The sequence below is a fragment of the Acanthisitta chloris genome, unplaced genomic scaffold (assembly GCF_000695815.1).
Source record: "Acanthisitta chloris isolate BGI_N310 unplaced genomic scaffold, ASM69581v1 scaffold23673, whole genome shotgun sequence".
NCBI lineage: Eukaryota > Metazoa > Chordata > Aves > Passeriformes > Acanthisittidae > Acanthisitta > Acanthisitta chloris.
In genome coordinates this window covers 2,085-15,194 of record NW_008663581.1, presented here as the reverse complement: position 1 = coordinate 15,194, position 13,110 = coordinate 2,085, and the positions used below count along the sequence as shown (strand labels likewise).

General features: G+C 40.3%; 1 protein-coding gene across 1 annotated transcript in view; it reads left to right on the top strand.

Moving 5' to 3' along the window:
* Positions 1-113: 113 nt before the first annotated feature.
* Positions 114-13,110, top strand: part of NADSYN1 (NAD synthetase 1) — a gene marked incomplete at both ends in the record, with an annotated part of 13,973 nt that continues 976 nt past the window's right edge. Inside the window, 17 exons of the mRNA XM_009071054.1 lie at positions 114-174; positions 713-829; positions 1,677-1,730; positions 2,100-2,189; positions 3,051-3,102; positions 3,842-3,930; positions 5,619-5,736; positions 6,374-6,505; positions 7,221-7,295; positions 7,470-7,591; positions 7,808-7,856; positions 8,477-8,579; positions 9,243-9,411; positions 9,776-9,911; positions 11,180-11,286; positions 12,033-12,164; positions 12,632-12,701. Of these exons, the coding sequence (XP_009069302.1) occupies positions 114-174; positions 713-829; positions 1,677-1,730; positions 2,100-2,189; positions 3,051-3,102; positions 3,842-3,930; positions 5,619-5,736; positions 6,374-6,505; positions 7,221-7,295; positions 7,470-7,591; positions 7,808-7,856; positions 8,477-8,579; positions 9,243-9,411; positions 9,776-9,911; positions 11,180-11,286; positions 12,033-12,164; positions 12,632-12,701 (1,676 nt within the window). The remainder of the gene's footprint in view (positions 175-712; positions 830-1,676; positions 1,731-2,099; positions 2,190-3,050; positions 3,103-3,841; positions 3,931-5,618; positions 5,737-6,373; positions 6,506-7,220; positions 7,296-7,469; positions 7,592-7,807; positions 7,857-8,476; positions 8,580-9,242; positions 9,412-9,775; positions 9,912-11,179; positions 11,287-12,032; positions 12,165-12,631; positions 12,702-13,110) is intronic.

The window sequence follows — 13,110 nt, the reverse complement described above, 5'->3', positions numbered from 1 at the left end:
TCCCTGCTTGCCTCCTTCCCTGCCTGCATCCCCCCTTCCTTGCCTGTCTCCCCCTTCCCTGCCCGTGTCCCTCCCTGCAGGGCGAGCCAGGATTTAACCCGACACTCTTCCAGGTATTGCCATCGCCAAGAGCAAAGGGGCACGGTACCGGCTTGGCCCAGAGCTCGAGATCTGGTAAGAGCACTCTGTTGGCTCTGGGGTTGATACGTTCCTGGTTAATCACACAAGAACAGTCAGTAAGAGCAGCCCCGTGGTACTGTGGTGCCCAGAGCCTTCCTTAGAGCATGTGGCTCTCACTGCAAACTAGAGCAGTGCAATTGTGAGCACAAGGTTGGTTCTCCTGTCTTGGAAACTTGTCTGCTACCAATAATGTTTGACCCATTTCTGTGTGTCTTCCTTCAGAGAAACTGTAGTGCTTTGTGTTCTGCCTGGGCCCAGGTTCTGTAGGAGTAGTGCTTTGAGTGTAGTGCTTTGAATTCTGCCTGCTGCCCTTGAAAGGAATATCATGGGGTGATGTAAAATGCCACGGAGTTTTAAATGCTGTCAGTAGGGATGATGTTGACAGCACTGCTGATGTTGACAGCACTGCTGCTTCCTTTTCTGTATAAATTACCTATGGGGGTGAAATGTTCCCTGTCTGAAGTAGTTTTGGCTCTTTGGTTCCGGTGCTGATATGGCTGAATTTTTGATTTCTTATTATTTTTATATGCAGTGGCTATGGCTGCTCAGATCACTATTATGAGTCTGACACACTCTTGCATTCGTTTCAAGTTCTGGAAAAGCTGTTGGAGTCTCCAGCTACTCAAGATATTATCTGTGATGTGGGAATGTAAGTATTTCAGTGCACATATGATAAAGGAATTGGTCTTTAGGGAATGCTGCCTGTGCCATGTTTCTGGATCGTGGGGGCTCTGCACCAGACTGTCAAACATATCTTAGGAACTACTTTCCCCTGTAATTACCATGTCAAGCACTGTGACATGCAAAACACTTTCTGAAAGATAATCCTTTCCAAGATTTCTGGTGGTTGAGCCCTTCAAGCCAGAAATATGCTAATTACAGTCATTTATTGAGAACCTCAATGGCTGGGCCCTATTGCCACAGGTCAGACTTTGTGTTACATGTAACACAAAGCCCTTTGTAAACTGCATCTTTGAGGAATGTTGGGGCTGACATAACTTGCTTTGACTGACAGACACCTGTAAGCAACATAAGTGTATGTCAAAGTCACTGAAAACATTGTCCATCATGTGCTGACAGTGAAGAGTGATAAATTGTAACTGTAAAATGGACAAATATACCTTCATGTTAGTATTGATGTAAATGCTTAAAGCTAGCTGAATTTTGGACTGGGAAGTGTCATGGGATATCAGGTGTGATTAAACAGGTTGGCCCAGCCACAGGGATTGTCCTGGTCTGCTCATGTTCCTAAGGCATGCCAGGAATGGCTATTAGCTGGTATATCTGAGACTGACAGGATAGAAAGTAACTCTGGGGGTTTTTTTTTCAATCAACTATTTGAATATAAAAATTTGAAGCTAAAAGTGGATATGTTGTTTTGCTTAATTCCTTTAATGAGGCCTTAAAATAGGTTTTGTGCAGCGAAGTAGATTCTGTAGCTTTTTGTACCTTCATTTAATGAGGTTAGTCACTGCTAACTTTGCTTGTTTTCCCAGGCCTGTTCTGCACAGAAATGTTCGCTACAATTGCCGAGTGATCTTTTTAAATAAGTGAGTAGTTCTTTGTGTTTTCTGAGAGAACACCTTAGTGTATCCTTTCAGAGACCTATTCAGCCTTCAAGACAGATTCTTCAGTGCTATGTAGAGTGGTAGAGTGATGGAGTTATCTTCCTATCTACTAAATTATACAGTGACAACTACTGTTTTTCATTATCTCTTTTTTTCTTTTCTGGATTTGTAGAAATTCCCAAAGACTTCAGAAAAAACCCTTGAGTCTGCAAACAGAAACATAAAAAATGTTTGCATGTAGTAATTGTTTAATATACATCATAATAGAAAAAAATCAGTGTTCATATCTAGCCTTGTTTGGCTGTACACCAGGTCTTAACTCACCCTTTCTGTTTTGTTTTATGATTTAAGGAAAATTCTTCTGATCAGACCAAAGATATCCCTGGCAAATGCAGGAAACTACAGGGAACTGAGATGGTTTACCCCGTGGAGCAAAGCAAGGTATGCTGCTGCCCATTACAGTTGTGTTTAAAAACAGAACTCTCTGTTTGCAGCAGCAGCAGGACTGAAATCTCTGCAGCAAATCATCAGTGCTGCTACAGGGAGAGCAGCAAGACAAGAGTCAGCTAAGCTTGGTGAGAAAGCTTAATGAGTGCAACCAAACTGAATTGCTGAGCTGGAAGGAGGAGTGGGGCTGAGTGATCCTGCAGCCAGTATAATAGTGTCCTTTTCTTTGTGTCTGCTTTCTGACAATGCACAGTTCAGGGCTGGAGGAGCTCATGCTTATCTGCTCCACTGCTGCAGCCTGTCCAATATTAATCTGGCAAACACTGTGACATGGATGAGCTCTGTCAGAATTTTAACATCTGCAGAGAACGGAAACTACATACCTTAAGATGCTGCAAAATACACTTGACACTCATCTCTGCTGTTGTGCACTCATCCAATAGTCAGGGAATGGTTCTAACTTGGTCTCGGTAAAGCAGTTCTGTGAGCATCTGTCCTGAGCCCCAGTGAGTTCCTGATGAGTTCTGAGTTGCTCGTGTAGTAACGCTGCAAAAGAGAGAAACTTTACTTGGTGTTTGACTTGCACAGTGTGTTCTTTGTTAAGTCTAGTTTACAGCTAGGATGAAGCATTGTTTACCATGCAAAGAGGGATGTTGCTAGCTTAAAATTTTAACATTTCTGATCCATTTCATAGAAAATCTGAAGGCCTTTATTTTTTAAACACACACAGCCCTGTACAACTTCAATACAGTTTCTCTAACCAATGGTAGAAGGTGTCAGAATGTGGAGATGAGAATCACTTGTCATGCTGTGATTTACATAACAATGTATTCACAATCTATAAACTTGCTTTAGGCATGTGGAGGAATATTTTCTACCCAGGAGAATTCAGGAAGTGACTGGGCAGGTAAGTTGTGAGAGTTTTTGACCTTTAGCATCTTCCAGATGCAGCAATTAAAACCTGCAGCATACCAAATTCTGCTGCCTGTCATGTTGCAAACTCATACACAGGAGCTTCATTGTCTTATTTTGCACAGTTCTGGTTCAGAGTTTTATCTGTGCTTGAGACTAGAACTGAGTCTGTGTTTTTATGCTCTTTAACTTAGGCTAATTCCTGCTAAAGCATGAGTGTGATTCCTAGCAAGAGACAGAATCTGTTTTGTAGATTTTTTTTTAAACTCCTGTCCTGAAGCAAAGCACTGGATCTGAATACTACTGAAATTTCAACACAGAATTTCAGTCAGTTCAGAAATTTGCAGTTTAGAGCTTTTGTTTTTTTCTTGACACTTGGTACAAAATCAGGGAAGGTGGAATGTGATTGATATTGTGTCACTCATTTCACATGAGTATTCGATTTATATATTTTTAAGAGAGTTGGAGTTAACTTTTTGAATCAAACAGATTCTTTTACTACACATGGATTTCAACACAGAATTTCAGTCAGTTCAGAAATTTGCAGTTTAGAGCTTTTGTTTTTTTCTTGACACTTGGTACAAAATCAGGGAAGGTGGAATGTGATTGATATTGTGTCACTCATTTCACATGAGTATTCGATTTATATATTTTTAAGAGAGTTGGAGTTAACTTTTTGAATCAAACAGATTCTTTTACTACACATGGATAAGGATGTTCTCGTTTTTCCTCAGGAAACTGTTTGGGGATGCAATGCAGTGCTAGTGACCAAAGACACCTGCCTAGGGGCAGAAATATGTGAAGAACTCTGGGCACCAAACAGGTAAAGGAGAAGAAGAAATGAAAAGTAAACTGAAACACACCCTGGACCTGCCTGAAATCAATGTTTGAAGGGATCTACTTATTACTCCTCTATGTAATTTATCTTTCAGAAAGTGCCAGTGAGCTAAATATAGTTAGGAGCAAGAGTCTAGTAATTGCAAGTTGGTCTTATTCCCACTTATTGTACCTAGTCTCAAAATTTTGAGATTATTTGTAGGTCTTTTAATTACTTTATTCCTTATATCATTGGATTTGACCAGCCCCTCCAAATTATTAACAGACAAATTAAGCTCTCTTCTGTTTGACATAGGTATGAACAATAGTTTCTAGGCAACATCATTTCAGATGTACCACTTTTCTTGAAAATTTAGTTGTTAGCTTAGTCCTGCTGCTTTAATTATTAACCAGACAATGCATAAACAACAAAAAGTCACTAAGGGAAAGCAAAGCTTATTCCCCTGTGTAATATTTCCTGTTGTTACTTTACTTCCTGTTACAATTTAAAGTTCTTCCTAATAACGAAGAAAATTCCTTTCATGCAGGTCTGATGTGGGCTGGGGTGGAGATATGGCTGCAGTTACAAAATAAAATACTCCTGGTATTTTTCCAAATCTCCCAGTTACAGACATTAATTTCCTTGTCTGTTCCCCTGTTACTTGTGGTGTGTCAAAGATGTGATTTTTATTTTTCTCTTTTTAGTATTTCTCTCTTAGGACATAGGGAAAAGAAAAAAACAGTAGAAGTGTTCTTCTCATGGTTCTGTTTCTGGATTTACTAAGAGACAAGGAAAATGGGACAACTGACCTTGCAATGTATATCTATGTTGCCCTTTCAGACTAAGAGTGTGTTATTCTCTCTTTCTTTGAGAGAATTCTCTCAAATCCTCCCAAAGAGAGAATTCTCTCTTTCTTTGGGCTTCTATAGAGCTGAGGAGAATGAGCACAAACTCTCCTGACCTCTGCAGCCACGGCTGGGCTTGGACAGAACAGTAAGGCAATGCAAGAAAATAAATATTTTTCAAAGTCCTATCCTGGTTTGAGCTCAGAAATGCAGAAAACCGACAAGGAGTTAGTTGTTTTTGTTTGTTAGTGATTTAAAATCATACCTGTACTCCTCTCCTGGTATTTTTCCAAATCTCCCAGTTACAGACATTAATTTCCTTGTCTGTTCCCCTGTTACTTGTGGTGTGTCAAAGATGTGATTTTTATTTTTCTCTTTTTAGTATTTCTCTCTTAGGACATAGGGAAAAGAAAAAAACAGTAGAAGTGTTCTTCTCATGGTTCTGTTTCTGGATTTACTAAGAGACAAGGAAAATGGGACAACTGACCTTGCAATGTATATCTATGTTGCCCTTTCAGACTAAGAGTGTGTTATTCTCTCTTTCTTTGAGAGAATTCTCTCAAATCCTCCCAAAGAGAGAATTCTCTCTTTCTTTGGGCTTCTATAGAGCTGAGGAGAATGAGCACAAACTCTCCTGACCTCTGCAGCCACGGCTGGGCTTGGACAGAACAGTAAGGCAATGCAAGAAAATAAATATTTTTCAAAGTCCTATCCTGGTTTGAGCTCAGAAATGCAGAAAACCGACAAGGAGTTAGTTGTTTTTGTTTGTTAGTGATTTAAAATCATACCTGCAGTACTCACAGCACAGTATTGCCAGCTGATTTATTTTCCTGCCTTTCACTTGGACAGCCCTCACATTGAGATGGGGCTTGATGGGGTGGAAATCTTCACTAACTCTTCTGGGAGTCACCACGTGCTGCGTAAGGCTCACGCTCGTGTGGATTTGGTGAATTCTGCCACAGCAAAGGTATGTATTTCAAAAAGATAATTAATTTTTTTTTGGTTGTGCCCCTCATGTGTTTTCTAAAACAGTCTCCTCTCCTGTGACAGGACACAGAGCTCTGTTTGTTTTCAAGAAGAGAAGACATTAAGTAATTAGATTGCAATTCTATCTAATAGTGATAGACACAAAAATAAAGCAGTGAGTGTACATTACACTGTGAAAAATGTGCAGCTGCTTTGTCATTGTAATTTGCTTTGGGTATATTTGACAGTATCTGCTCTGTCCTCAGTATCCAAACACAGCTTCTGTCATCATCTTCCTGCTTTTCTCAATGCCAGTTTGAACTTAGAATCTCAATTCTATTTGGGCTAAGGGAATGGCTCTTGCTACTAACCTAAGACTCCTGTCTTTCAGCAGTGTGAAGGGGAGAGCTCACTTACTTCATTTACTCATGTAATTACTGCTTTTTGTCATGCATATCACATGCAAAGTACTTTTTCAAATGACAAGAGTCACAGCCATAAATCATTTACCATGAAAAGAGAGAGGATGATCCTAAGAAAGGCAGGACCAGAGAAATAACTTTTTGTCTTTTAACCTGCTGTCAGGTGCTGTATTCTGAACAGGTTTTTTTGTTCCTGCATGTTTGTTTCCCTCCCAGAATGGTGGAATATATGTTTTAGCTAACCAGAAAGGCTGTGATGGTGACCGTCTGTATTATGATGGCTGTGCCATGATCTCAATGAATGGAGAAACAGTTGCACAAGGATCCCAGTTCTCACTGGATGATGTGGTAATATACTCACCCTGTAGCTGAAATTAAGCTGAAATTAAGACTACATTTTATGCTCAACACTTTCCAGACATTGCAGACAGTAGGCCCATGTCTCTAGACTAAAAAAGGTGTATTTTTACTATGCTATTCAACTAGATCCAAGTTTTTTCCTACTCATACTGCCCAGACCTGATCTCCTGCTTCTGCGAGGGAGGAAGAGGTGTCACAGTGGAAGAACCTCGTGAAAATGTTTGTGTATGCAATCCCCACGTTGAGCAGTGACTGTTAACTTATATTTCCTTATTTAAAGAGAAACAGGGCAAAGATTGCAGTGTCCTAATGACACAGTTTTGTAGACAAAAGGCTTGATAGGTTGAGCCTTACTTCAGAAAGCCCTTTCTCAGTAGATTCATCAAAGTTGTAGTTTCCTCACATTATGTGCCAAATTCATCTCTTTGCCCAGTTTGCTTCTTGCCCTTTCCTTTGCCACAGCTGATGGTGAACCTTTTGTTCAGTCATCTGAAACTAGTTGTGGTTTGAGTGTACTCAGTGAGGCAAATTGGCTGTGCGCACTTTCAAACCCAAGTAATTCTGCTGAGCCAGAAGTGATTTGTGAAGTGAGCATAGAAAACTGTACTGAAAAACGTTCCCAACATTTTTGTAGCCCAGGCCTGCCAAAGCATTGTTTATCTGTTTGTGTAGAATCCATATAATGCTGAAAGTCTTTCCACAGGAGGTGCTGGTTGCCACTCTGGACTTGGAGGATGTTCGAAGTTACAGAGCAGAGATTTCATCCCGTAACTTAGCGGTAAGAATTCTCTAGGGAGGTTATGTTTGTAAGCTCTGCTAACTTTGAACAGTTATTGGATTTAAAAAGTATTTGCATGTCTTGATTTTCATGGTATTCTATAGATCTGATGTTTTATAGGTATATGCTACACTAAAATTGATGTCTTATGAATTCTTCTGTACTGTTGCTTAGGCAAGTAAAGTGAATCCTTATCCCAGGGTGAAAGTGAATTTTGCTCTGTGTCCTGATGATATAGCTGTACCTACCTGTATGCCAATCCAGTGGAGACATCATAGTCCTGAAGAGGAGATCAGGTAATCAAATACTGAATCTGTTCCTTGAAAATTATTTTGATTTTAAAAAAAAGTCAACCAAAACTCAACCAAAGAAATTGGTAAATGTAAGATGTTATTTTCTTTACTTAAATCTAAATACCTCATTAGAAGACCACAGTAAATACATTGACTTGCTTAGGTGTTATTCCATAATAATTATGTTCATTCCAGAGTACTTTTGTTCTATAATTTCAGCCTTGGACCTGCATGTTGGCTTTGGGACTACCTGAGGCGCAGCAAACAGGTAACAACAACTGGGTTTGTTCTTTGTCTTGGCAAACACATCTTCTGTGCCACAGGGGCAATACTATGCTGTGCTGCTGGTAATGCAAAGGGCTGTTAGTCCAAGGTGCAAGGTTTGAGTTTTTCACTCATTCTGACTTAAAATTGTGTTCAGTGTGTGCCTTCAGTATGCTCTCTGCACCTTTCCCCTGGGAATCTTGCTTTCCTTGAAAGCAGCAGTCAAGCTTACCTAACAAAGGGGATTTATTTTTCATTCAAACACTGTTTTTAATAAGAAAAATGTTAGTGGTATAACAGGGATGTTTTAAAATAAGCAGAGTGACATGAACTAGTAATTCAGAAGTATATGTGAAAAATGTAATCCTTTTTATTAGCTCTTCTCTTTTACTGGAAGATAAAAACATACTGGAAGTATTTCTAGCCCAAAGGTTTACACTGACTACTTGTTTGATAATCCAGATGATGAGTTTAAAGAGGGTTTGTTTGCTGTTTGTTTTTCCTCAGTAGAACATGAGCAGAGCTGAACAATGCACCTGTCACTCCGTGTTTCTGAATGGCACAATACATGGTTTTTTCTAGTTTTGTTAAGTGAAGCATCTTCTTCTTTGCTCTATTTTCAAGGCAGGATTTCTCCTACCTCTTAGTGGTGGAATTGACAGCTCTGCTACAGCCTGCATAGTGTACTCGATGTGTCACCAGGTTTGCCTGGCAGTCAAGAATGGAAGTAAGTAGATGTGTGTGTCTGGCCACTCATGGGTATGGACAAGTTAATGCTGACTGGGTGCAGTAGACACAAGAGGTCATGAATGGCAAACTCTTTAATGGAGTCCTTTGGATATCCAGAAATTCCAGCAAAAATGTGTGTCCAGGTTCAGATTCTTTGAATTGACTTACTAGTTTTAATTTTCAGTTGAAGAATTGCCTGTGGCACTCAGACTAGTTTCTGACTAAAGTATTGTTCAAATGTTGGCTGCTGTAGTTTGGGAATTTCAGTTCAGCCTGAAAATTTTGCCCTCCTATTAAAATCAGCCCTTCAAAACATGGTTAGGCACAGTTCAATCTCTTAAACTGGTTAAGTATATTTTATGCATTTAGCAAAGCTTTGCACCTATTGGGTGATGTTTTATATGGAGGTTCATTAATAAATCAAATGAATTTAATATTTCCATGTTCAAAATCAGCAGCAAAATCAGTAATCCTTTGATACATGAAAATTTGTTTGGGAAGTGAAATGGTGGAGTCATTTGTGAGGGGCAGTGTAAAGCTTGATTGGAATGTGTGTAAAGCTTAATTGGAACACAAGGAATGTACAAGATATTTGCCTATCCTGGGTAGCAGAAGCACAACAATTTCCACTGCTGTTCTGTTTGTTCTGCCTTGCTGTCAGATGCAGAGGTGCTGGCTGATGCACGCAGGATTGTGAACGATGAGTCCTACATCCCTGAGGATCCTCGGGAATTCTGCAGGCGTATCTTTACCACGTGCTACATGGCTAGTGAGAACTCCTCCCAGGATACCTGCAACAGGGCTAAACTTCTGGCTGAGCAAATAGGCAGGTACAGGCTGAGGAGTGCTGGGAAAAAAAATGCATGTTCTGGCCAAGACTTTTATCTAAAACTTTCAAACTCCGGAATGGGGAAAAAATAAGAGAGGAATAGGAGGTGTGTTAGGTAGGAGTATTATAGATATTAATATTTAAGTGTTAATGTAAGCAAACTTAGAAGCATTTGGTGAAGGACATGGAAGTTTGGGGACAGACTCTGGAAAGTGTTAACGCTTTCCTAAGTTTCTTCATACCAGATTTGAGCTGTTAGCAGCCTTGAAACATCATGTGATGGGTGGGTTTTTTGCTCTTTTTTGATGCTCTTTTATATAGTCAGATTGTGCTAGTTGAGTCACTTCTGCTTGGATTCTTCTCAGCTATCACATCAATCTGAACATAGATGCAGCTGTGAAAGCTGTTGTGGGAATTTTCAGCGTGGTGACAGGTCGGACTCCTCGATTTTCTGTCTATGGAGGGAGCAGCAGAGAAAGCCTAGCACTGCAGAACGTGCAGGTGTGTGCCAGGTGGGCTCAATCAGGTCAGCCCCTTTTGGTTGGATTCATTTTTGAAGAGTACAAAATGCTCAGGTACCAAAGGGGCTCCTCATTTGATGTACTGTGAAAACCTGAATTTGTGGTGTGCCCCTAAAGATTCATGGGCTTCTGGGAATTGCTTGTCTGCAGCAGAATTCATGAAAAGACCAAGAAAATTACTGTTTGTGACTTTTGTAGAATGGTCAGGAAGGAATAGCACATGCCTGGATCCCATCAATAGCATTGGCCTAGGTGCTGTTCAGAAAAAGATCCCAACAGAGAACTGCCAGGTTAGGAAAACAAGCAGCAAAGTATTCTAACAAGAAGTCAGAGTCCAGTGGGGTTGTGACAGGTTAAGACCCAAAAATACTGCTGATGTGTACTTTGCTCTGGTGAATGTTAGCAGCCTTTAGAAGGCTCTGAATGAGATACAAAGCTTACCCATTTCAATTCCTACATGTCCTCAGTTTTAGAAGGTGGAAGAGAATCTTTTTACTTTAACATCAGAAGGTATTTAACCTTCATTAGGCTTATTTTGGCCTCTTCTTAAAAGCTTCCAACCTAACCAGCAACTCTGCTTGAATTCTGGCTAAATGTTGGTTATCCTGTTCTTAGTTCCTGTTAGCTGAGGACTTGATCCTTCTCCCTCTGCTATTACTAGAGAAATTCAGCTGTGTTCCCTGGAAGCAAACACTGCATCCTCTATCAGCTTTTTGCAACAGAACAGGCTCTGGTCACAGAGGAGTGTGGTGATTTGCTTAACATCACCCACAATTGTGGCTGGAGCTGGAGACTGAATCCCAGGTTGGTTTGGTATTATTGCCATCCTTGGGAAAAGTTTCAGAATGGAGACAGAAGCAAAGTGAACTTTTTACAAATGTTATGCATTACTCTAAAGGGATTTATGTACTCTATAAAAGGCTGTGGTAGACAGATGATTTATCTGCATACTTTGTCCCTCGTGGATCCTTATTAGTGTTTTGTAGGAGGTAGAAAATGGCAACTACTCCCCATTCTGCAATTCAGAGGAGAACAAACTTGCTCAGTCGTGTAAGTCTGTGGAGTAGCAGATGCTGAACTTGGCTTTCCTAAGTGTAGTCAGCATTTTCTCCACAAGACCATCCTTGGTGTAACACTTATCCCTTCACATTTTGTTCTTTATGGGTTCGTTTAGGGAATTGATCGATAAGAGTGGGGAGAAATTATTCTGCTTTATAAATTTGTTTACCCTTACATTTTGCTTTGCAGGCTAGAATAAGAATGGTCCTTGCCTACCTTTTTGCTCAGCTGACACTTTGGGCTCGTGGCATGCCAGGGGGGCTGCTAGTGCTGGGATCAGCCAATGTGGATGAAAGGTTGGTGAAAACTGGAAACCCAAACCCAGGGGGAACAGGTTACTGCATTTCCTTGCAACTATACCAAATCCCAGTGGAGATTATTACTCAGACGAGGCAACAACCTAAGAATACACTGATAACAGTGAAATTAAGGAAAATAGTTAAATTGGCCTGAATGGAAAACTGTGCATTTTTGAGAAGTTTAGCCCAAGTATTGCCACAGCTTCCACTGAAGTGCTGTTTTCAGTAGAGCTTGCCTGTGCATTCACTAGGTTAACTTCCCAATTGGTTGTGTTTTCAATTACTGTATTAGGGATTAAGATGTGAACTTTGAGTTGAAAAAGAGCTTTTAAAGTCTGGACCACTGTTATTCGAGCTGAGTATTTGAAGATTAAAGCAATCCCTGTAAGACTGTGGGACCTTTAAAGGCTGTGGGAGTACTGTGTGCTGGTTCTGTGGGTGCTTGGGGATTTATTTTTCTAAGTGGTCAGCACAGTATTTTAATTGTTTTGCATCAGATATATTGGTTTAACATGAGTAGTTTTGCAGTGCTTCATAATTGTGTAAAGTATCATCTTCTCCTGGCAGTGTCATGGCTTTAGCATGAATGTTTGCCTTATGGGTACAACTATGTTAACAATGTGCTGTCTGTTTCTCCCTTGCTTTGTTCTACATGTAAATTTCTTTACTATAAATGTTTATATGTTATCCTATGGTTGCATTCTTATTTACTATTACTGTATAAACGTTTCTGTCTTGCTCAGTCTCCGTGGTTACCTGACCAAGTATGATTGCTCAAGTGCTGATATCAACCCCATTGGTGGAATCAGCAAGACTGATCTGAAGAACTTCATACAGTATTGCATTGAAAACTTTCAGCTCACAGCCCTCAGGAGGTGAGCACTGAGCAGGGATTCAGTCACTCTAATTGTGTGCAGCATGTTGTGGCCTTTGCAGTTTGGTTTTCTCCACTGACAGAGCTAAGCTGCAGTAACACTTCCAGTGCTAATACAGTATCCTGCACATCCCTCTGGTTTTAAAGGATTGTGTAAGCTTACACAATGCTGATGGGTGCTGAAAATGTCAGCAGGCTTAGGAGTTACTGCATGCAAGCATTTGTGGAATTAATCCCACTGAAGGAGCTGTTTGAACCTGATGCTTTGTTTTGTGTATAAATCATCGTTTTTTAAACCTAGAACAGCTACAGGTACCACTTCTTTAGATTTGTCTAGTCCTTTGGCAGCCTGTGCCCTGAAAAAGCTTTGAGTAAAGCACCTGATTTTGGACAAACCACTCAGTTTCTTAACTAGTGCTCATAAGACTGGATAGAACTCATGGTTTTGGTTTTACCTTTTTCTTACAGTATCATGTCAGCTCCACCCACTGCAGAGTTAGAGCCCCTGGTGGATGGACGAGTAGCTCAAACTGATGAGGTAATGGGCAGTGCCTTTAAAATGCTCTGGTAAGCCTTACCCCAAAACTTGTGTTCTGTCCAATAACTGTTGCTTGTTCTTGTATGTCTCCCTGCTTATTGACAAGCTTCTTTGTAAACAGGCTTAAGGCTGCTGACAAGGCACTAGGATCCCACACTAGCCCTGTCTATGCTGACAGTACTTTCCAAAACAGCAAGTTAATTTTTTTTTTAATGATTTTAGATTTTTGGATACTTAGAAGGTTCTGAAATTCAGTTCAAGGTTTTTCTAATATCAAAAGAGAGTCAGTCAAGGCCTTATTACTATTGAAATGACTGGTGACAAAGCCCTTACTCTTGTCCCCATGTCCTTTTCTTTGCTGTCCACTTGGAAAAGAGAGGACTGGTAAGCCTAACAACTACCTCTAAGG